At 40.8% G+C, this 24,996-nt stretch overlaps 1 protein-coding gene across 1 annotated transcript in view; it reads left to right on the forward strand.

Annotated features, from left to right (window-relative positions):
- LOC139412024 (sodium- and chloride-dependent GABA transporter ine-like) overlaps positions 1 to 22,797 on the forward strand; it is a 51,258-nt gene extending 28,461 nt beyond the window's left edge. The window contains exons 3-13 of the mRNA XM_071158807.1: positions 4,267 to 4,477; positions 6,627 to 6,759; positions 10,708 to 10,842; positions 11,194 to 11,297; positions 13,411 to 13,535; positions 15,580 to 15,692; positions 16,060 to 16,200; positions 18,517 to 18,616; positions 19,911 to 20,011; positions 20,223 to 20,393; positions 22,128 to 22,797. Of these exons, the coding sequence (XP_071014908.1) occupies positions 4,267 to 4,477; positions 6,627 to 6,759; positions 10,708 to 10,842; positions 11,194 to 11,297; positions 13,411 to 13,535; positions 15,580 to 15,692; positions 16,060 to 16,200; positions 18,517 to 18,616; positions 19,911 to 20,011; positions 20,223 to 20,393; positions 22,128 to 22,244 (1,451 nt within the window). The 3' untranslated portion in view covers positions 22,245 to 22,797. The remainder of the gene's footprint in view (positions 1 to 4,266; positions 4,478 to 6,626; positions 6,760 to 10,707; positions 10,843 to 11,193; positions 11,298 to 13,410; positions 13,536 to 15,579; positions 15,693 to 16,059; positions 16,201 to 18,516; positions 18,617 to 19,910; positions 20,012 to 20,222; positions 20,394 to 22,127) is intronic.
- The last annotated feature ends 2,199 nt before the right edge of the window (positions 22,798 to 24,996 follow it).

Raw genomic sequence — 24,996 nt, forward strand, 5'->3', positions numbered from 1 at the left:
AGTCAGGAATCAAAACTCCTCTTTAGTGACCTGTGAATGCATTCAGTCACATCACTTACTGGCATGTCAACTGAGCCAGGATCACAGTCAAACGGATTGGGAAGTAGGTCCCAAAGTGCTCCTCCAAGCGATGGGACAGTTACTGATGCTTTTTTCTGTTAGAAATATGTTCAGCTGAGGGAAGCGGGCATGATTTGCTTTTGAAAGACTCTCCAATAAGAATTATTTCCTCTGAATCCACTGATTCAGTCACTCGTCTGTAGAATGTCTTTGTATTTCCACTGCAAACAGCCGTTCAGTTTTCCAAATATGTCTGTTACATTTTCTGTGTAGTCCACGAAAATGTATTCATTACACACAGTCAACCAAGTCTTTAATTTGTTTTTATTTTTAAATCCATTGTGAATGACAACAGTTCCCCTCTACAATGCGAAAAATCTTTCCAACACTCTCCCCTCGATACCCACCAAGCCTCGGTATGAAATAGAACATTGTCATGCTCTAGATCCCCATCTGTGCCACCATTCCATCCCATGGAATCTGTTTTTTCATCAATACAGCCACAGCACACTGAACATCCTCTGTGCCCTTTCATTCTCGTGAAACGGAACAGGATGTCTTCAGGAATGGCATCCCCCGACATGTATAGCAAACAAAAGCAATAGATGGGCATCTTAGCCCTCAAAGCTAACATCCATTTGGAGAGCGTAAGCTGGGGGAGTTTGAGTCATTTCAGTCCGTTTCCTCTGTATTGCTAGCAATAGCAATTCTTCATTTAACAGTGATATCTGACAAAGGTATTGACAAAGGTATTGATGGGAGTTTTTGTGCACCTGCCTCCCCACACTTTGTTTTCACCATATCAATTGCGGCCGGTAATATCAAAGTCTCTGAAATAATGTGTGGTTGCATAGCGTAGCGGACCTAGTCATTCACCGTGGGAATGATTCAAGTGCAATGGTCAAGTGTTGCCCTTTCCCACATTACAATGATTTTGAGATACAAAGACGATATTATATTAAAAAAAGCAATTATTCTTCAGGATTTTGGAAAATTCTCCCTCTACTCCATATTCTTATCAGGCGACCCCTGACCCCATAGTTTTGGAACCGCTGCTCTACACACGCACACCCACTCACATACAATTATCATATACGCTGTTGTTACTCTGTTTATCAGCCTGATGCCTAGTCGCCTTACATATCTACCGCTATCACTCCAGTATCCTTGCACATTTTTCTTATTTTTATTTGTGCTTTTTTGTTATACCTTATGTTATTTTTAGTATTACATTGTTATTGATTACTGCATTGTTGGGGTTAGAGCATTTCACTGTACTGGTCCACATGACATTAAAACTTGAAACCTCACAGGTTTGTTTGTAAAGATTCAGTTCTTCTTGGAGTACATTTATGTATATTCTGTAATGCAGAGTCCCAGTGGAAAGATTTATGAACAGTATACACAGTCATTAAGACACTACTGCTAAAGTGTTGTCTCCACATATTTTAGGCGATAAGGACTTTTTAAAATCAAAACTATTCAGAGAAGAGAAACTCAACACAGTTTCTGACAGTTAAGCCCAGCTTTCGGTGATGCCTTATGAAAAATTGCACAATGTTTGGTTATTCAGTGTTCAACTGAGAGACACTTGACCCAGCACAGCAGGGGACCCAGGTCAAGTCCGGGTAGTGAACCTGAACTGCTTTAATCATTAGGCCTGAAGAGCTCAGTGACTTTCAACGTGGCACTGTCATAGGATGCCACATTTCCAACAAGTCAGTCACATTTCTGCCCTTCTAGAGCTGCCCCAGTCGTCTGTAAGTGCTGTTATTGTGAAGTGGAATTGTCTAGGAGCAGCAACGACTCAGCCACGAAGTGGCGGGCCACAAATGCTCACAGAACAGGACCTACGAGTACTGAAGCGCGTAACGTGTAAACCATCTGTCCTCTGTTGCAACACTCACTACCGAGTTCCAAACTGCCTCTGGAAGCAACTTCAGCACAATAACTGTTTGTTATGAAATGGCCGAGCAGCCTCACACAATGTTGTGTGTGTATGTACAGTTGAAGTCGGAAGTTTGCATACACCTTAGCCAAATACATTTAAACTCAGTTTTCACAATTCCTGACATTTAATCCTAGTAAAGAATCCCTGTCTTAGGTCAGTTAGCATCACCACTTTATTTTAAGAATGTGAAATGTCAGAATAATAGTAGAGTGATTTATTTCAGCTTTTTTTTTATTTCATCACATTCCCAATGGGTCAGAAGTTTACATACACTCAATTAGTATTTGGTAGTATTGCCTTTAAATTGTTTAACTTGGGCCAAATGTTTTGGGTAGCCTTCCACAAGCTTCCCACAATAAGTTGGGTGAATTTTGGCCCATTCTTCCTGACAGAGCTGGTGTAACTGAGTCAGGTTTGTAGGCCTCCTTGCTCGCTCACGCTTTTTTTCAGTTCTGCCCACACATTTTCTATGGGATTGAGGTCAGGGCTTTGTGATGGCCACTCCAATACCTTAAACGTTCTTGTCCTGGCCATTTTGCCACAACATTGGAAGTATGCTTGGGGTTCATTGTCCATTTGGAAGACCCATTTGCGACCAAGGTTTAACTTCCTGACTGGTGTCTTGAGATGTTGCTTCAACATATACACATAATTTTCTTTCTTTTCCATGATGCCATCTATTTTGTGAAGTGCACCAGTCCCTCCTGCAGCAAAGCACCCTCACAACATGATGCTGCCACCCCGTGCTTCATGGTTGGGATGGTGTTCTTCAACTTGCAAGCCTCCCCCTTTTTCCTCAAAACAAAACGATGGTCGTTATGGCCAAACAGTTCTATTTTTGTTTCATCAGACCAGAGGACAAAAAAAAAAAAAGTACGATCTTTGTCCCCATGTGCAGTTGCAAACCGTAGTCTGGCTTTATTATGGCGGTTTTGGAGCAGTGGCTTCTTCCTTGCTGAGGGGCCTTTCAGGTTATGTCGATGTAGGACTCGTTTTACTGTGGATATAGATACTTTTGTACCTGTTTCCACCAGCATCTTCACAAGGTCCTTGCTGTTGTTCTGGGATTGACTTGCACTTCTCGCACCAAAGTACATTCACCTCTAGGAGACAGAACGCGTCTCCTTCCTGAGCGGTATGATGGCTGCGTGGTCCCATGGTGTTTATACTTGCGTACTATTGTTTATTTATATAGATATATCTCTATTGTGTTTTAAATATGTTGTCCTGTTGTTGAAGGACTGTGTCGCAAATGAAATCCCAACTCAATATATCCACGGATGCCAAAAGGCCTGGAACAGGATGTCAATATATGACTCTTCTTTAGTTATTATTCTAAGTTAGGAACTGCTGGCCTACAGTATTTAGTTGTGACCCGGTTATGGCCAATGTTGCGTTCTCTTCCCACCTCTGGTTTTCATGGTTTGCATGGTTTTGAATGGGTCCTGTTACTGAACCTTTTTTTTTATATATTAGAGAAAGCTGGGATGGGCTGTCAAATTCATTCCATGTAGGGCCTAGTGTCGGCTGTTTTTTTTTTTTTTTTTTTTCCCCGCTTTCATTTAAGACCTAGACCTCCAGGTGAGTGGAGTTCTTTACTAATTAGTGACCTCAATCAATCAAGTACAAGGGCTTTGGCTTTCCTGGAAAGTGTTTGTCGGATTGCACACTCAACGGGTTGGTAATAACCGGATGCATCCAGTTTTCAGGGGAAATGGAAAGAGAGCCTGTGACGCGATCTGCTTTTGGACGCGACTTACGCTTTTGGGCAACATTGCATCTGAACGACTCCTCTGCATTTAATGGATTGGTTGAACAGTGCAGAAGAGAACCTTCCCCCGACCAGAAAGATAGAAACACCGCTCAGGCATTTATTTTACGCATGCTACGCTAGTTTAGTTGGATTGTAGCAACATCCATGTCTAAAATCCTATCATAGCAGCTATTAATCTTTCTTAGAACCTCACTTTCTTGCTGGATGAATTTATCCTAGTACCACACTAACAGGAAGTCTACCACCTTTGTACAGTATCTTTAAAAAAAAAACTTTGTCCACAGCTAATTGTTAATGGGAGCACTACCATTGTTGTTTACCCAGGCCTACCTTTACAGATCCACATACAGTTCAGTACACTGCCGAAGGAGGTCCATACACAAGAGACACCAGAGGAGAAAGTAGCTACTGCTGCTTGGCCATCACCACTGTAGGACAGGCATCTTACTTTGTCCTCTTTGCCCTCCCTGTCGCTCTACAGGTGTGGGCATTGCCACAGTCGTGATCTCCTTTGTGCTCTGCACCTACTACAACGTTCTTATGAGCTGGGCACTCTACTACTTCTTCAACTCATTCCGAGCCATCTTCCCCTGGCAGTCCTGCAACAACACCTGGAATGCCGTGGGTAACTGCTCCAGCGGTTTCCCTGGAAACGCCACCCACCTGCAATCAGCCAGTCAGCAGTACTTTGAGTAAGCACTGACCAACTGGGCACAAACTGGTTGAATTGACGTTGTTTCATTGTAATTTGTCAACGTATTGCCATGGAATCTGTTTTTAAAATACATTGTATTTTAAAAAGTAATTAACGTTAACTGTTGTTTTGAGGGTAAAATTTAAACCACAGGATTATGTCCTAATGGTGACCCATTTTCAACATTGACAAACCTTTGTATTAAATATGTTGAATTTGTGCCTTTGAAACAACGTCAGATCTTCAAACCTTATATCCACTATCAAAAAAACAAACATTAGGCTGGGAAGCACCTCCTACTGAAGAGTTGATCTACAGCTATTAATTTGGTCTCCCATCCAGGGTTTTAACCCAGCCCAGCCATGCTTATCTTTTATATCTGTCACTGACTACTACCAATGTGCTATTGTGAGAATGATTATTGAGTGACCTCTTAGCAACAGTGAATACATTTAATTATTATCAGTCATTCCAGAAGGGTAGGTTTAACAGAGCAAATGAAATGGAACCATAGTTTATAAGTCATATCAACAAGGATACTATTTAAGCCTATATAGCATTTGCAAAGTCATCAGCAGCTATTGTTAAACAAAGAAAAAACAAATATGGCCTACGGTTTCAAGCTTTTCTTGACGTCAAATGTAATCTTCAAGTGAATCATTAATATGATGGATTCACATCTCAACCAACAGCCTAAGTTAAAGAATAGGACTAAATCCAATCAAACTTTATTTAAAGGGCATTTAAAGTTTGATCTGATTTAGTCCTATTCTTAAACTTCAATGTTCTTTGTTGTTGTTGGGATGGAGACGGGAATCCAACAATTAAATGATTAATTTGTAGACAAACTGGATATTGGTTTGTGTTTGGTTGTCAACACAACCAAATATCAACATTTGAAGGAGTTGTATTTTCTGCTTGGATAGTTCCATCTGTGCCACTGACTGTCTGTCTTTTTAATTCCAGTCTATAAATAAATAATTTATATGTTGGATTCATGTCACCATTTCAACCCAAAAAAATCTAAGTTAAAGAATAGTACTAAATATAACTTTAAATGCACTTTAAATAAAGTTTGATGTAATTTAGTCCTATTCTTTAACTTGTTTGAGATTATTGTTTGAGATGGAGATATGAATCCAACATATAAATGATCAAATTCCAGTTTGACTATAAATTAATATCACCTTTGCAATATGGTTAATTGCCTATTAACTTTAAGTCTCCAACTAAACAAAAAATGAAAAGTTAAAGAATAAGATTAAACCAGTGACTGAGAACTTTTCAAGCGTTAGATGTTCTTTAAATGTTAACATTTGGATTCATTGTCAACCAAACACAATTCAATAATATTTTTGTAATGCAGTAAATAGTGTAAAGTTAGGGCTATCTTACAAACTAATGTAACAGTAGTTATTCAACCTGAGTAACACATCCATGGCCACATTTTGAGGTTAGCCTAATGTAACTATAAATGTATTTTTATGTGATCATAGAAAGCGTGCATGTTCAAGATAAAATGCAAAGATAGCAGAATCTTGAACAGCATCGATCACTTGCACTATGTACTTTGTCATGTGGTTGTGATATTAGATGAAGCACAGTGATAACACATTAAGTTATTGTGTTAATTCAAAATATCTGACATTGTATTCCCATTTGATCTTTGTTGTTGCTTTTTAATGGTTGAAAGCGCAGCCATAACACATTTAGATGATCACTAAACCAAAAATCAGACATTGTTTTTCCATTGGAATTTGGTTGTACTTTTAGATGGTTGAAAGCACATTGGGAATTCAACAAACTTCTGGCTGTCTTTTTGAGTTGGTTAATAAAGGTTGAAATCTCATTGGGAATCTTAATTTAATGTTTTTTTTTATTGACGTAGTGGTAGGACCTGAAAGTCGCAGACATGGGTAGGGCTCAGGACTCTTGTGGTTATTGTTATAGCTTGTTTTTATCGCAGCGGGTTTGTACTCTCTTTGGGTAATCATATGGTGAGAAAAGTAATGAAAACCCCAAGTTGGAGCAGGAGGACAGATTACTGTAAAGTCAGGGATTTTGTGTTATTGAATGATAACAGTATGATAAGCTATGAAGGTTTCTTTAGCTTTGTTTCCCATCCTGACCCTTCCTTCCTCTCTCAGTCACAGGGTTCTGGAGATAACCAATGGTATTGAGGATGCAGGAGGACTACGCTGGGAGCTGTTTGGCATCCTCATCCTGGCCTGGGTCATAGTCTACTTGTGCATCTTCAAAGGCGTCAAATCCACTGGCAAGGTCAGAGTGCATTCTCTTCCCTCACATCGGAAGCTGCTTATTGTTAGTCCTCCTCAGAGTAGTACACTCTTTGAAAAAAGTTGCTATCTAGAACCTAAAAGGGTTATTTGTTTGTTTCCATAGGATAACCCTTGTTGGTTCCATGTAGAAAGAACCCTTTTGGGTTCCATATAGAACCCTTTCCACAGAGGGTTCTACATGGAATCCAAAATGGTTCTACCTGGAACCCAAAAGGATTTTACCCGGAACCAAGAAGGGTTCTCCTATTGGGGCAGCCGAATAACCTTTTTGGAACCCTTTTTTTCAAAGAGTGTAGATTATTTGGTGTTAGTAATTTGTGGTATAGGTTAACTGAAGTGTATAGCTGTTGGTTCATTTGAAATGGTTGCACTCACCAGTGATACTCTTAGTCCTTAAATGTATACGTATAGAACACTCTCTCAGGCTGTCTCGTTAGTGTGGAATCATTATACATGTTTAAGGGCTTTCCATTACCTTGGGTGGCCTACATTGTGGTGGGAGTGGGAGGAGCACTGATGGTTGTCAAATATCATGTTTCTCCTCCTGGAGTTTAGAGGAGAGTCTGTTCCACCTCTGTTGTTTCATACATTTTCTTTTACATTTTGATCAAAAATATTAATGTGTTAACTCCAAACTGTCTATTCGATCAACTAACATATAAACTACATGACCAAAAGTATGTGTAACTTCTTATTCCAAAATTATGGGCATTACTATGGAGTTGGTCCCCCCTTTGCCGTTATAACGGCCTACACTCTTCTGGGAAGGCATTCCATGAGACATTGGAACATTGCTGCGGGGACTTGCTTACATTCAGAGTCGGCATTCCAATTCATCCCAACGGTGTTCGATGGGGTTTAGGTCAGGGCTCTGTGCAGGCCAGTCAAGTTCTTCCACGCTGCTCTCGACAAGCCATTTCTGGACCTTGCTTGTCATTGCTGAAACAGGAAAGGGCCTTCCCCAAACTGTTGCCACAAAGTTGGAAGCACAGAATCGACTAGAATGTCATTGAATGCAGTAGCATTAAGGTTTCCCTTCACTGGAACTAAGGGGCCTAGCATGAACCATGAAAAACAGCCCCAGACCACTATTCCTCCTCCACCAAACTTTGCAGTTGGCACTATGCATTGGGGCATGAAGCATTCTCCTGGCATCCGCCAAACCCAGATTCGTCAGTCGGACTGCCAGATGGTGAAGCGTGATTCATCACTCCAGAGAACGCCTTTCCACTGCTCCAGAGTCCAATGGTGGCGAGCTTTACACCACTCCAGCCAACGCTTGGCATCGCGCACGGTGATCTTAGGCTTGTGTGCGGCTGCTCGGCCATTGAAACCCATTTCGTGAAGCTCCCGACTAACAGTTTTTGTGCTGACGTTGCTTCCAGAAGCAGTTTGCAACTGGATAGTGAGGTTTGCAACGATTTTTACGCACCTAAGCACTCGCCAGTCCCGTTCTGTAAGCTTGTGTGGCCTACCACTTTGCGGCTGAGTCGTTGTTGATCCTAGACGTTTCCACTTCACAATAACAGCACTTAAAGTTGACCGGGTCAGCTCTAGCAGGGCAGACATTTGAGAAACTGATTTGTTGGAAAGGTAGCACCGTCATAGGATGCCACGTTGAAAGTCACTGAGCTCTTCAGTAAGGCCATTCTATTGCCAATGTTTGTCTAAAATGTTGTGCAACTGGTGTGCCCGAAATAGCCGAATCCACTAATTTGAAGGGGTTTCCACATACTTTTGTGTATATATAGTGTAGCTCTGACAGACATTCATATTCCACAAGGCATGCAACTAAAGGTCTCTTCATATCCCCTAAAGCCAAAATGAATTCAAGGCAAAGCATGGAACTCCTTGCCATCTGAAATCTGAGTAAGCAAGCTGCAAAAGTAGCTTTAAAAAACAAATAAAACACCACATCACAGCACAACACCTCTGACCTAAATAGCTGTAGCATCTCCCTCCCGAGCACAGCTGGTGTTTGGGTTAAAGATAAGATATGCCCTTGGCATCAGGATATCAGGGCCTACTCAGAGAAAGCAATTGTACGCAAAGCCTCAGAGTAAGGGCGTCCTGCTCCATATTATCAGATTACTGATGTTAGTCAGTAGAGCAAAGTTTTAATGAAGTGTATTCTTATTTTGTGTGTGACTGGTGGGTTCTGCTGGATGTGAGTGTGGTGCGGGGGTTGAAAATGGAAATGCAAAACACGTTTATGAGAACCGGAGGAAACTCCATAAGATAACCGGAGGAAACTCCATAAGATAACCGGAGGAAACTCCATAAGATAACCGGAGGAAACTCCATAAGATAACCAGAGGAAACTCCATAATATAACCAGAGGAAACTCCATAAGATAACCAGAGGAAACTCCATAAGATAACCGGAGGAAACTCCATAAGATAACCGGAGGAAACTCCATAAGATAACCAGAGGAAACTCCATAAGATAACCGGAGGAAACTCCATAAGATAACCGGAGGAAACTCCATAAGATAACCGGAGGAAACTCCATAAGATAACCAGAGGAAACTCCATAAGATAACCGGAGGAAACTCCATAAGATAACCGGAGGAAACTCCATAAGATAACCAGAGGAAACTCCATAAGATAACCGGAGGAAACTCCATAAGATAACCAGAGGAAACTCCATAAGATAACCTGAGGAAACTCCATAAGATAACCAGAGGAAACTCCATAAGATAACCGGAGGAAACTCCATAAAATAACAGGAGGAAACTCCATAAGATAACCGGAGGAAACTCCATAAGATAACCGGAGGAAACTCCATAACATAACCGGAGGAAACTCCATAAGATAACCGGAGGAAACTCCATAAGATAACCGGAGGAAACTCCATAAGATAACCAGAGGAAACTCCATAACATAACCGGAGGAAACTCCATAAGATAACCGGAGGAAACTCCATAAGATAACCGGAGGAAACTCCATAAGATAACCGGAGGAAACTCCATAAGATAACCGGAGGAAACTCCCATAACATAACCAGAGGAAACTCCATATCGAGGAGACTTTATTCATTTTATGAAGAAATCCAAAGGCTAAGCACTATACCGTAGCTACCTCTTTACGGGCAGTAGACTGAAAACCATTACACTTTACCTCAATTAACCCTTTATGGGTGGTAGACTGTAGCACAGTAAATGTTTAGTTCATTTCTATGCACAAGAGGACGTAAGTGAACCCCATCTGATGATGATGACTCTGGTCAATTTATTGAACGGAGTGGAGTGATGGATCTCTAAAAAGGGAACTTATGTAGCTAAAGAGAAGGATTCAATTGAAAGTTAAGCTGCAGAAAACTCCAACACGGTTGCTGAGGTGAAGGATTAGATTGAAGCCTTAGGGGGGAGGAAACTCTACCTGTTGCTCGTTTATGAACTGAATGGCACAGTTGCTAGGGTGAAAACTGTGGTTAAAGCCTTAGCTAGAGGAATTAGTATATTTGACATTGTTGTTTTATTACTCCTGTATGAGAAGACCTAAATAGTCGTCAGTGACATTCATAGCCGCGGGAAGTAGGGGTGCTGAGGGTGCTGCAGCACCCCCTGATAAATCAGAATTTATATATTTAGTATTTATTTTTTCCACAAACTGAGTGCACTGGGGCTTTATTATTCCGGTATGATAAGGCAATAATAGTCGTAAGTAGCACAGGGAGAATAAATGATCTATTAGCTGTATATTAATGTTATGCATTGTCATTTTATGTAGTTCTGTCCTTCAGCTGTAATTGTCTATTAATGTTATGTATTTTGTCATGTTATATGTTTTGTGTGGAGCCCAGGAAGAGTAGCTGCAGCTTGGTTGTAGCTAATGTGGATCCTAATAAAATAAGAAAGAAATACAATACATTTAATCTTAATATTATACTTAATGAATATTTTTTCTTCTCACTCTCTGTGCTTTAGGTTGTTTATTTCACAGCCACGTTCCCATACTTTATTCTGTTCGCCTTGCTCATCAACAATGTCCAGCTTCCCGGGGCCAAGGATGGGATGCTCTACTTCCTGAAGCCTAAGTGGAGCAAGCTGCTTGAAGTTCAGGTCTGACATACTGTAGGAGAGGATCAATGAGGATTAAGGGGTGGTTTCCCGGACACACATTAGGGCTGTCCCCATAGGAGAATCTTTTTATGTTCCATGTCAAACCCTCTGTTGAAACAAAAAGGGTTCTTCAAAGGGTTCTCCTATGGGTTCAGCCTAAGAACCCTTTTTAGGTTCTAGATGGCACTTTTTTTTCTAAAACAACATTGAAAAATTATTTTAGTCCAGGATTAGGCTTAATCTGTTACTGGGAAACCACCTAGAAGTGTATTTGTGTTCTTGTTTTACAGTATGAGTAAAGAAGTTGTGTCCCTCTCTCACCTTTATCCGCTCACCTCTGCCGTTCTGCAGGTGTGGGTTAACGCTGCAGCCCAGGTATTCAACTCCATTGGAATTGGATTTGGCTCCATGATCTCCATGGCCAGTTACAACAAGTTCAACAATAACATCCTTAGGTTAGACATGCAGTCTCCTATACCAACCACTACAGTCCCACTTTGTCTTTACCATGATGGTCTGCAGATCCACAGTGTAATTCTATAGTTAAAAAATAATAAAGGCCTCTCAGTAGTGGTGCGTGGGTAAAATCACTGGGGAAGACAATTTTGGGAATAAAAACCATATTACAACCAATGTGTTTTGATAATTGCGTTGTTTGCTCTATAACACGTTAGTTCATATGCCTTGACAATGTGATATTTTGGCCTAGGCCGAAACAATAAGAAGACACATTGGCAGAATAAATTTAACCACACCTTTGTTTCATCACAAAACCAGAGAGCAACATCTGTCCGGTGAAGTCCACAAAACATATTGCACGTAACAAACAGTTACATAACCTACAGCATGGTCAATCAACTTCATGTTTCTGACATTTTTGGACTACTAAACAACTATTGATTTAGAACACTGGAGAGTTACCGCAAGTCACAAAGAAAACAGGAGCGGCCTCCACTATTCCAGCACCATTTCAATATCATTAAATCACCTCTGCTTAGTCTAATAAATACAGTGACAACTAAAAGATTCCAAAAACTATTTAGTCTATTCAACGTAAGCTAAATATCATGTGGTACTGATTTGTGTGTGTGTGTGCATGCGTAAGTAGAAAAAACATGTTGACTCAACCTACTTGTAGAGAAACGCCAATGCCATCCTCCTCTCTCATGTTGCTGAAACGGTTTTTGACGCTGTCATACAGTACACACTTTTAGTTTGTGTTGTCCTAAGGTACCTGGCTAAACTACTTGCTAGTTAACATTAGCCTACTACGTCTAGCTACATATTGAACTTCCATCCTCTCAAGCCAGAGGCACAATGTATGAATTTATGGTTGGATCAGAATCGTTGTTATAATCATTGGCCAGTACGGAGAATTACGTAAGTAAAACCACAAGTCCAAATCTCCGTTCATGGCTAATTTAGTAAAAGGACAATTTTACCTAGCTAGCTAGCTAGCCACCGGAGGACAACAACACAACGTAAAGCATCAATTCAATTTTTTTGTTGTCAAATTACGTTTGGCGCGAAGCCAAATCCTTCCCTTGATACTTTTTTTTGTTGTGCGCCAGGACTATTCACAGTTGATCTCACTCAGTTTGGCTCAACGCTGAATGGCTATTGTATGAAGAAAAATATCAACAGAGGCCAAATGCTCACTGGCTTCCCTTGAATTCAATGCTACGGCGGCATCAATATCATACTAATTTTGACCAGATGGCATCAGAAAGATGCGCTACACATACAGAGACCGAGGGAAGCTGTTTCACTCGCTCGGATGCTTTCTCCGGTGAGATACATTCAGCCTCTTGTGAATTGAGAGAAAATTATGAAACACAGAGACGAAATATACATTTGTTTTATTTTTCATTAAAAAAAAGTCAATTTTTGGGGGAAGCCTGATTTTCCCTTGGCAACCACGAAGACGTCCCACTGCTGCCTCTCATGGTGACTAAGAGTAGTTAACTGTGTCTTCTCACAGTCCCACCATATTTTGCACATCCACAGATCCGTTAATACATTCCCGAATTGTGACCTTAAAAATGTGCCATTGTACACTGTAGTGCTGTTTCCCATGATTGGTATCAATAAAAAATGTAAACACAAAAGATCCCTGTGTGAGCATGTAATGTTATCAATGTCTAAAACCCCTCCATACATTCTTCTAAGGGAGGCACTGCTGCTCCTCCTTTTAAAGTCATATCTAGTTCAAATCAGTGTTATTCTATCTTAGTTCTGTGAGAATAGCTAAATAGACGTAGCATGTGCAATGAGGATGTTGTTTTGCAGACTAAAATGGTATTTCAGAATTGAGAACACTATTAGCTTTGACGAAGGCGTAAAGCCTCAGTGGAACTGGTTGTTACACAAGTGCTTGGTTACTCCTCAGAAGCAACCAACCATGTTGCTTGTCCCTGGCCAGTTACTGTAGTTACTCACCACAGACTGTCCTTCAAACCAAATGGCTAGTTTTAGCCCTCAGAGCTAAGTGTTCTCCTTAGAGATCCACTTGACTCTGAGAAATCCCATCAGTCTGACTGTTGTGTTTGTTTTCTTGTCCTCCCCTAGGGACACATTGATTGTCTCTTTAGCTAACTCGGCCACCAGTATCCTGGCTGGCTTTGTGATATTCTCAGCAATCGGCTACATGGCTCATGTCCACAACCTCCCAGTGGACAACATCGCCACAGATGGTAAGTACTTCCTGTTTAAGTGGGACTTATTTGATTGCTGTTCATCCATCTACTTCAGTGGAGGCTCCTCAGAGGAGGAAGGGGAGGACCGTACTCCACAGTGAATTTCATTAAAAATATATATTTTTTAAACATTCAAAAAGTTATCCTTTTTAGATAAAACTATACTAAATATAATCACGTCACCAAATAATTGACAAAAACACACTATTTTGCAAATAAGGTTGACAGTAGCCTCCACAGCACTCTGTAGGGTAGCACCATGGTGTAGCCAGAGGACAGCTAGCTTCCATCCTCTGGGTACATTGACTTCAATACAAAACCTAGGAGGCTCATGGTTCTCACCCCCTTCCATAGACTTGCACAGTAATTATGACAACCTCCGGAGGACATTCTCCAACCTATCAGTGCTCTTGCAGCATGAACTGACATGTTGTCCACCCAATCAAAGGATCAGAGAATGAATCTAGTACTGAAAGCATACATCACAGCTAGCACTGCAGTGCAGTGCATAAAATGTGGTGAGTATTTGACTCAAAGAGAGAGCAAGACAATAGTTGAACATTCATAGGCTAGGTTGTAGCATCCTCATGATGGGTATAGGGAAAATGTTAGAATCATGTGGTAACCTAAACCTATCGTCGTTACATTGAACTGGGTTAATGGAATATGAATGACAATCATCCAAATGCTGTAATAGAAATAAAGCCATGCTCATTAAAAAAAAAAGTCCTCCCTCATGTAAAACTGCACTGACTGCCACTGATCAACTTATATGACTTTTATTTCCAGAGTAGCTATTAAATGTCTAATTGATGGGTTATCTCCTAAAACTTCCTCTCATGGTCCAGGGCATCATGATTCATCACATTTATTTCAGCACTAAGTTTGTAAATACCTTGAATAGTGTTAATTTGTAATAGTCAATAGGTTGACCAAACAACTCCTCCCATCATTGACAGATGTTTAGTGGGTATGTATGGAAGGAGGTCAAACATGACCCATGTCACTTTGAAGTATACACATATTGTGAACTCCTGGGAATGATACCCATAGAAGTCAAATTGAGTTCAGATACATGATATAATATAATACATTTTTAGAACAAGGCTGTAACGTAATAAAGTGAAGGTGTCTGAATATTTTCAGAATTCACTGTAGATAGAGCTATCTAATTGAAATGAATGGTGAATTAAACTTGGATTATCTTAAGGTGAACTTCAGGTGAAACAGCAAAACGTGTAATTGTTCACACGGTGAATTAGGACCTTTGGAGAAAGTAAAGTAGGGATTAACCAGTGTGCCTGCCAGGCACTGCTTATGACCACCTGCTCAGGCTTGGCTCAGTCCCACATATGGTCTCAGATACCGGCTTTGAAACACACAATTGTCTCACTGCTGACTGACAATTCTACACCGACTGACATCTGGTGTATGGAAATTCAAGAGCTTGGGACTCTTTAAGGTTCTATTTGCAAAAAGAGGAAATTGAGATAATTGGCTTTAAAGTTCCAAACCCTCACTAGTTTGAGTGATGTCAGCCATTTTTGATCATGTATTCGTTTGAACGTAACAACATAAATTGGGCTATTTAGAGTACTAAATAGGTAAAGTACATTGAATAGAACAAGGCTATGTCAACAACTACATTTTGACAAAAATGCAGAGAACCTTAGTCCCTAGCTCTCAAATTATTGACTAGATAGTTTGTTCTGTGACTGTGAAGTAATGGCTGTATACAGTCAGGTGATTGTGAGGTGTTCAGGACATTCTATATGATCTGTCTCGGTTTCATTCCCTTCATGATTGTATGAAGAGCACTTCTGTGCTCTAATGTTTTTTGTTAGGTCAAGTTACGGATGTGGTCAACTGCATAAATTATTGAAGTGTTTTGAGGGTGGAAAAGGTGTCCCATGTACCTTGTTTTATTATTGAATGCTTTGACTTCCTTGTTTAAGTTGAGAATAACCACTGGTGTCATTTATCTCTAAAATGTTCTCAACAAAGTACCATTCTATGGTATGTTTGTGTTTTCATGCCACAGGTCCTGGCTTGGTGTTTGTGGTGTATCCAGAGGTCTTCTCCACTATGCCTCTGCCACAGTTGTGGGCTCCTCTATTCTTCTTCATGCTTCTCTGTCTGGGACTGGACAGCCAGGTTAGACACATACAACATTTTGGCTCATGAACAATTACAATACCTTTTTAAAATGTTGATTCATGGTAGGAGAGAACGAGACAGAGGAGGGAAGAAAGGAAGTGTAGAAATGCCTGACCAAGGAATTTAACCCTGACTGCGCATGTACTCTGGAGTTGGCAGTGTTACCACTCAACCAAATTCTGGTACAGGCGGTGCTTGTGCATTTTATTGTTTTTTTTAATAGCAAATAGAGAACAGAATCCACAGGAACCAATTCTACCTCTAAACTGAGTGAGAGAGCGATCAACATTTGCTGTATTTACATCACACTACCCACACCACACCCACAGTGTAAATGTCCACTGTGCTGTACTGTGCACTGCAGTTTGCCATGGTGGAGGTGGCGGTGACGTCCATAATAGATGGCTTCGGCCCTAAGGTGCTGCGTGTCCTGAAGAGACAGGAGGTCATCGTTCTGGCCGTCTGTGTTATGGGCTTCCTTCTAGGCATTCCTCACATCACTAAGGTAAGGTAATCCTGTCAGATATAATTACTATTCATGGGGTAATCCCCACCCCTCCTCCTCTCTCTTTCTCTGACGTAGACTGTATGAACATGATTGGACCTGTTTACAGTGCCTTTGGGAAGTATTCAGACCCCTTGACTTTTTCCACATTTTGCTACTTTACAGCCTTATTTTAAAATGGATTAAATGATCCCCCCCCCCCCATCAATCTGCACACAAGACCCCATAATGACAAAGCAAAAATAGGTTTTTAGAAATGTTTGCAAATGTATTACAAATAAAAAAACTATCACATTTACATAAGTATTCAGACCCTTTACTCAGTACTTTGTTGAAGCATCTTTGGCAGCGATAACATCCTCAAGTCTTCTTCGGTATGATGCTACAAGCTTGGCACACCTATATTTGGGTAGATTCTCCTATTCATCTCTGCAGATCCTCTCAAGCTCTCCGGTTGGAAGGGAAGCGTCACTGCACAGATATTTTCAGATCTCTCCAGAGATGTTCCATTGGGTTCAAGTCCGGGCTCTGGCTGGGCCACTCAAGGACATTCAGAGACTTGTCCTGAAGTGACTCCTGCGTTGGCTGTGTGCATAGGGTCGTTGTCCTGTTGGAAGGTGAACCTTCGCCCCAGTCTGAGGTCCTGAGCAGGTTTTCATTAAGGATCTCTCTGTACTTTGCTTTGTTCATCTTTTCTCGATCCTAACTAGTCTCCCAGTCCCTGCCCCTGAAAAACATCCCCATAGCATGAGGCTGCCACCACCATGCTTCACCGTAGGGATGGTGCCAGGTTTCCTCCAAACGTGACGCTTTGCATTCAGGCCAAAGAGTTCAAACTTGGTTTCATCAGACCAGAGAATCTTGTTTCTCATGGTCTGAGAGTCTTTGGGTGGCTTTTGGCAAACTCCAAGTGGGCCGGCATGTGCCTTTTACTGAGGAGTAGTTTCCGTCTGGCCACTCTACCATAAAGGCCTGATTGGTGGAGTGCTGCAGAGATGTTTGTCCTTTTGGAAGGTTCTCCCATCTTTACAGAGGAACTCTGGAGCTCTGTCAGAGTGACCACCGGGTTCTTGGTCACCTCCCTGACCAAGGCCCTTCTCCCCCGATTGCTCAGTTTGGCCGAGCGGCCAGCACTAGGAAGAGTCTTGGGGGTTCCAAACTTCTTCCATTTAAGAATGATGGAGGCCACTGTGTTCTTGGGACCCTTTCCCAGATCTGTGCCTCAACACAATCCTGTCTCTGAGCTCTACAGACAATTCCTTCGACCTCATGGCTTGGTTTTTGCTCTGACGTGCACTGTCAACTGTAGGACCTTTTATATAGACAGGTGTGTGCCTTTTCAAATCATGCCCAATCAATTTACCACAGGTGGACTCCAATCAAGTTGTAGGAACATCTCAAGGATGATCAATGGAAACATGATGCAAATCTTAGTAAACATTTGGAAAAAATTGTGTTTGACCAGATACAATGCTATTTCACAGTAAACAAATTGACAACAGAATTTCAGCATGCTATAGGGAAGGACACTCAACAAGCACAGCAATTACACAAATGACTGATGATAAAATTATTGGGGGCTTGTTAGACTTCAGTGCAGCTTTTGACATTATCGATCATAGTCTGCTGCTGTAAAAACGTATGTGTTATGGCTTTACACGCCTTGCTATAATGTGGATAATGAGTTATTTGTCTAACAGAACACAGAGGGTGTTCTTTAATGGAAGCCTCTCAGATATAATCCAGTTAGAATCAGGAATTCCCCAGGGTAGCTGTTTAGGCCCCTTGCTTTTTAAAATGTTTACTAACGGCATGCCACTGACACTGGCTTTACTCAAAGTATGTATATAACATACGCACTATACATACACATGGATTTAGTACTGAAGATATGTGGTAGTGGTGGAGTAGGGGCCTTTGGGCACACGGTGTGTTGTGAAATCTGTGAATGTATTGTAATGTTTTTAAAAATGGTATAAATTGCCTATAAGCAGCTAATGGGGATCCATAATAAATACAAATACCAATACCTGAGCTCAATTTCGAGTCTCATAGCAAAGGGTCTGAATACTTAATAAACAGAATACCTTATTTACTTATGTTTCATACATTTGCAAACATTTCTAAAAACCTGTTTTCGTGTTGTCATTATGGGGTATTGTGTCTAGATTGCTGAGGAAATGCTTTTATTTAATCCATTTTAGAATAAGGCTGTAATGTAACAAAGTGTGGAAAAAGTCAAGGGGTCTGAATAATTTCCGAAGGCACTGTATTTTGGTTTTTATCCGTACACGACTAAAACGACTGTCTCCACAGGGGGGCATGTATGTGTTCCAGCTGATGGACCACTACACTGCTGTGGTGTCGCTCATGTTCCTGTCCTTCTTTGAAGTCATCGCTGTCTGCTGGGTTTTCGGTAATACCCAGCCCCTTCTCTACCCTTATTGATGACATTCAACAGCCTCGAAAGGATTTTGGTCTTACAGTATTTGATTACACGTAACATCCTGATTATGAGTTAGATCTTAGAGGACTTTATTTATACAAGAAAAATACACTATATATACAAAGGTATGTGGATACCCCTTCAAATGTGTGGATTCTGCTATTTCAGCCACACCTGTTGCTGGCCGGTGTATAAAATCAAGCACATAGCCATACAATTGTTAGAGACAAATATTGGCAGTAGAATGGCCTTATTGAAGAGCTCAGTGACTTTCATTGTGGTACCATCATAGGATGCCAACTTTCCAACAAGTCAGTTTGTCAATGTCTCAGCCACGAAATGGGAAAACACACATGCTGACAGAACTAGACCGCCGAGTGCTGAAGCGCGTAAAAAACGTCTGTCTTCGGTTGCGACACTCACTACCGAGTTCCAAACTGCCTCTGTAAGCAACGTTAGCACAAGAACTGTTCGTTGGGAGCTTCATGAAATGGGTTTCCATGGCCGAGCAGCCGCACACAAGCCTAAGATCACCATACGCAATGCCAAGTGTTGGAGCAGTGGATACGCATTCTCTGGAGAGATTCATCACGCTTCACCATCTGGCAGGCCGATGGATGAATCTGGGTTTGACGGATGCCAGGAGAATGCTACCTGCCCTAATGCATAGTGCCAACTGTAAAGTTTGGTGGATGAGGAATAATGGTCTGGGCTGTCTTTCATGGTTCGGGCATGGCCCCTTAGTTCCAGTGAAGGGAAATCTTAACTCTACAGCATACAATGACATTCTAGACAATTCCGTGCTTCCAATTTTGTGGTAACAGTTTGGGGAAGGCCCTTTCCTGTTTCAGCATGACAATACCCCCGTGCAAAAAGTGAGGTCCATAAAAAAAGGTTTGTCGAGATCAGTGTAGAAGAACTTGACCTGCCTGCACAGGGCCCTGACCTCAACTCCATCGAACACCTTTGGGATGAATTGGAATGCCGATTGCAAGCAAGGCCGAATCGCCCGACATCAGTGCCCGACCTCACTAATGGTCTTATGACTGAATGGAAGCAAGTAGCAATGTTCCAACAACTAGTGGAAAGCCTTCCCAGAAGAGTGTAAGCTGTTATAGCAGCAAAGGGGATACCCATATTAATGCCCATGATTTTGGAATGAGATGTTCGACAAGCATGTATCCACATACACTTTGCTCTATATACAGTATGTACTGTATGTCTCGAAGTTAATTTAAGTATATAATGCAATGTGTTTTTACAGGACTGCGTCGGATGACCATCATGATCAAGAGAATGTTGGGAAAGGCTCCCAACATCTATTTCCGCTCCTGCTGGATGGTCTTCTCCCCTGTGCTGGTCCTGGTGAGTGTTTTGGCTGGCTGACGATGAGGAGGAGTACAATTAGCATAATTATGATGGTGATGTGGATTTAATGTATTTTCTATTTGTGGTGTTTTACTTTTTGTAGTCGTTGTAGTAGTGATTGTCGTAAGGCTTAGAGGTTTCATCCAAGTCTAACCTGCTCCATGTGAGTTAAAGTGAGATTGTTTGCCTCTCCTATCCTCCCCTGCAGTGCATTCTGATCTCCAGCATCATCCAGTACACGCCAGCTCGCTATGGGAAGTCATACACATACCCTGTCTGGGCAGAGGTGGTGGGCTGGGGAATCTCCCTGGTCTCCATCGTGTGGATTCCACTGGGAGCCCTGCAAGAGATCTGCAGAAATAAGGGCTCACTGCTGCAGGTGAGCATTCTTTCAGTAAACCAAAACAAACACCCATACTGATACTTACATAAATATAGCTCACAGATTCTGTTGTAGCATCATGCATACATACTCTGCTTATATACTAGTATGTATGTATGTATGTATGTATGTGTGTGTGTATGTATGTATGTGTGTGTGTATGTATGCATGTATAATACGAATTGTATTCGTATTAGAATTGTATTCGTATTATATATACATGCATTGTATTCGTATTATACATACATGCATTGTATTCGTATTACACACAAACACCCCATCCTGGTCTCAGACCATTTCTTATTATTCTGTACCAAAATCCGAGACACACCATTTAGTATGATATATTACGTTTCGTATGGTATGTATTAATTTGTGGATGTCCAAAGCTCATTTCGTATAATATGTTACGAATTACAATTCGTATTATATGTTAGAAATTTGCAAAACGTACAATATGTTACAAACCAAGACAGTTGTGAAGAGGGCACAACAAAACCTTTCCCCCTCGGGAGACTGAAAAGATTTGGCATGGGTCCCCAGATCCTCAAAAGGTTCCACAGCTGCACCATTGAGAGCATCCTGACCGGTTGCATCACCGCCTGGTATGGCAACTGCTCGCCATCTGACTGTAAGGCACTACAGAGGGTAGAGCGAATGGCCCAGTACATCACTGGGGCCAAGCTTCCTGCCATCCAGGACCTATATAATAGGCGGTGACAGAGGAAAGCCCATAAAATTGTCAGAGACTCCAGTCACCCAAGTTATAGACTGTTTTCTCTGCTACCGCACGGCAAGCGGTACCGGAGCGCCAGTCTAGGATCAAAAGGCTCCTCAACAGCTTCTACCCCCAAGCCATAAGACTGCTGAACAATTAATCAAATTTCCACTGGACAATTTACATTGACACCACCCTCCCTTTTGTACATTGCTGCTACTCGCTGTTTATTATCTATGCATAGTCACTTCAGCCCTACCTACATGTACAAATGACCTCAACTAACCTGTACCACCGCACACTGACTCGGTACTGGTGCTCCCGGTATATAGCCTCGTTATTCTTATTGTGTTACTTTTTATTATTACTTTTTATTTTAGTCTACTTGGTAAATATTTTCTTAACTCTTCTTAAACTGCACTGTTGGTTAAGGGCTTATAAGTAAGCATTTCATGGTAAAGTCGACACTTGTTGTATTCGGCGCATGTGACAAATAAAGTGATTTGAAATTCAAGCTAGGTGGCTAACGTAGCTAGCTGGCTAAAGTTAGCTAGGCTAGGGGTAGGTTTAAGTTTAGGAGTTAGGATAAAAGGTAGGGGTTAGGGTTAGCTAACATGCTAATCAGTTGAAAAGTCCAAAATGCTAAAGTTGTCCATGATGAAACTCGAACTCGCAACCTTTGGGTTGCTAGACGTTTGCGTTATATGCCAACCTGTCCTCCCAATCAACCACACTACTTTAGTTTTTGCCTTAAGTAACCATCTGTCTAATGTAACCATGCCAAGCGTAACATATCATACTCATTTGAATGCCCTGGATTTACTATTTCTATGTTACGTATAGTATACGAGACCAGACTGCGCACACACATTGTACTGATACTGTACGTTTTATCCCACATGACAGTCATATAAATAACAAAAGTGCAGTCCGGGCATCAGCAGACACCATAAGAAATTAAATTATTTATGTGATTCTTAACCTGTTCTTCTATATATTCTATGTGCCCCCAGAGAATAAAAACAGCTGTGACTCCTACAATAGAGTTGGATCCTGTCAACCATCTACCAGAGGAGCAGAGCGAAGACACACCGGAGTCTGTTTTCTTGTCTATCATCACTCCTCTGTAACCACAGCCAGTATGTCTAAGTGCTTGCGTGCGTGAGTCAGTGTGACTGTGAGTGCTCTATTGGTATGGGGAGGTGTGGGTTGTTAGGTAGTTTACAGTTTATGTAAATAGCATATTTACGTATTTTACCCTTGTCCCTCTGGTAATCTCTTCAACCAACACCTCTCCCCCTGGACATAACATATTTTGTCTCCCAATTTGATTTTGAATTCCATGACCTCAATGGTCCAGATAGATCTTTGGCAGAGTACCTCTTTGAACCAACATTGCCATCTTGTGGCTGTTTCAAAGTTTTTATTCACACCGTGAGGTTCATTTGAGGCTCATGTGAATAGTGAACTCAGTGATTGACTGAACAAACACCAGGCTGGTCTAATATAGAAACATGCATGTGATATTTATTCCTCTCCTAGAAAGATAATATGCAATTAGATGTATGGCGGTTATATGGTGTGCCTTTTACTGATAACTGTAAGGAGGGGAACCACTGCAGTGTTGCCATGACCAGTAGTGTAAAGTACTTAAGTAAAAATACTTATGTTGTTTTTTGGGTATCTGTGCTTTGCGTTACTTTGACAACTTTGACTACATTCCTAAAGATACATACATTTTCCCTGACACCCAAAAGTTCTCGTTACCTTTTGAATGCTTAGCAGGACAGGAAAATGGTCTAGTTCCCACACTTATCAAGAGAACATCCCTGGTAATCCTTACTGCCTCTGATCTGGCGGACTCACTAAACACATGCTTAATTTGCAAATGATGTGTTGATGCGTGCCCCTGGCTATCCATAAATTAAAAATTAATTAAATCGGTGCCATCTGGTTTGCTTAATATAAGGAATTTTTTATTATTTATACTTTTTCTTTAAATGTTGATACTAAAGTATATTTTAACAATTACATTTACTTTTGATACTTAAGTATATTTAAAACCAAATACTTTTAGATGTTTACTCAAGTAGGATTTCACTAGGTGACTTTGCCTTGAGTCATTTTCTATTAAGGTATCTTTACTTTTACTCAAGTATGACAATTGTGTACCTTTTCCACCAGTGGCCATGACATCTGTTAGCAGGGAAAGACGAGGGTTCTGTCATTATTCATCTGCTTTATTACACTATATTACACATGGTATCATTGAAGTCTTAAGGGTTCTGGTTGAAGTTTTCTATTTGAATTGCTCTGCCACAGTCTGGGCCTTTGTCGTATGTCATGTTTGTTTGCAACAATGACAATTGGAGCTCAGCATTACCAGGAGTGCCTTTTGTCACTAAAAGATCCAATGACATTGGAAGTGGCTTTGGACTATACGACTGAATTTACAATGGGGTGTCTTTTGAGGGGTCACAGAAATATATAGACGGGTGGGTTGTTTAGCAACAAAACCAATGCATGCGCAACTGTGGAGCAAAACAGTCAGGTTGACTTAAAATCAAAGGATTGTTGACAACATTTAAACTATATTTCCTCTCCAAATCTTTATTGAAAACATAAATACATTTGCACAATGAGCACTTGTTGTCTCTCAAATACATTGTTACATTTGTAATTTTAGCCATATTAGCATAGACGTGAAAAGAGTAAAACACCTCAAAACAAGACATGGTATCAATACACAATGATCTAAAACAAGCTTCTTGTCATTGTTGCTAGCTATCTGACCGTCCAGAATCATAACAACACACAGACTTCTGCCCCATCGACACGGGTGCGTAATTTGTGACGTTGTCAGCTAACCCATCTATCTATAAGATCAATTTGGTATAGTGACTAAGTGTAGATAACTTTGCCACTGGCCTTGTGTCCTGTATCAAAAAAAAATCATTTTTTTGCATGATCAATATTTGATGAAGATACCCCCCAAAATATCATAGAGAATATCACCAAACCAGGTTGAGTATAATTTACAAATGCACAAAATATATATTTTAGAGGTGTGTTTACTCTCTTTTGATATAAAACAAGATCCTATTCACATTTAGTGAGCTATTAAGAGTGTATTTTGTGCCTGTTTGTTTGACAAACAGCATTTTGTTTTCACAAATTACAATTAGTAAATTATGTTTATGATGACAAGCATATATTTTTCTACAATTACACAAACCACAATAGCAGATTAAAAAGATAATCATGGCTCTGATCATGCCTTATACAATTTTGTTAAGCTATAACAAGTTGTTTGGTTTGTTTTATCATTTTGAATATGCTGTAAAAAAAATGAACATGTCACATTGCTTCTCTGTTGCCCTAGCAATGGGAGGATGGCTCAAATTATTTTAGCCTCTGTAGAATTTTACAATACAGTGGTGAACAGTACTCTTAGTAGTCTGGTATTGTTACAGGCTTTGTTTTTTCCATTTATGTTTTGAGGTTGGACTTAAGCACGTAGGGCGTGCCGATTGGTGTCACCTCATTAGTCAGTATGTGTTGCACCTGTGCTGGTTGCCATCTTGTTAGTGGGAAGGTGTTTCACCTGTGCTGGCCCAGGTGCTATATAAGAGTGGGTGGCTCAGTGCACCAGTGGTCTTGAAAGAGGTAAAGGTTTAACACCTCTAATTTGGGCTCCTTAGTTGAGTTCTAGACAAACAATACTTTATCTGATCTTATGTTTTTTTGTTTTGCTCTACTTTGTTGGTTTGCGTCCTGTTTTTAAGTTTGGTGTTGGTTTTTCTTCTTAGGCAAATTTAGTGGGCACTGATGGTGGGTGTCTTTTAGGTTCCAGTTGTTGCTAGTCAACTTTCAGTGGACACC

This window comes from Oncorhynchus clarkii, chromosome 6, assembly GCF_045791955.1.
Source record: "Oncorhynchus clarkii lewisi isolate Uvic-CL-2024 chromosome 6, UVic_Ocla_1.0, whole genome shotgun sequence".
NCBI classification, from domain to species: Eukaryota; Metazoa; Chordata; class Actinopteri; order Salmoniformes; family Salmonidae; genus Oncorhynchus; species Oncorhynchus clarkii.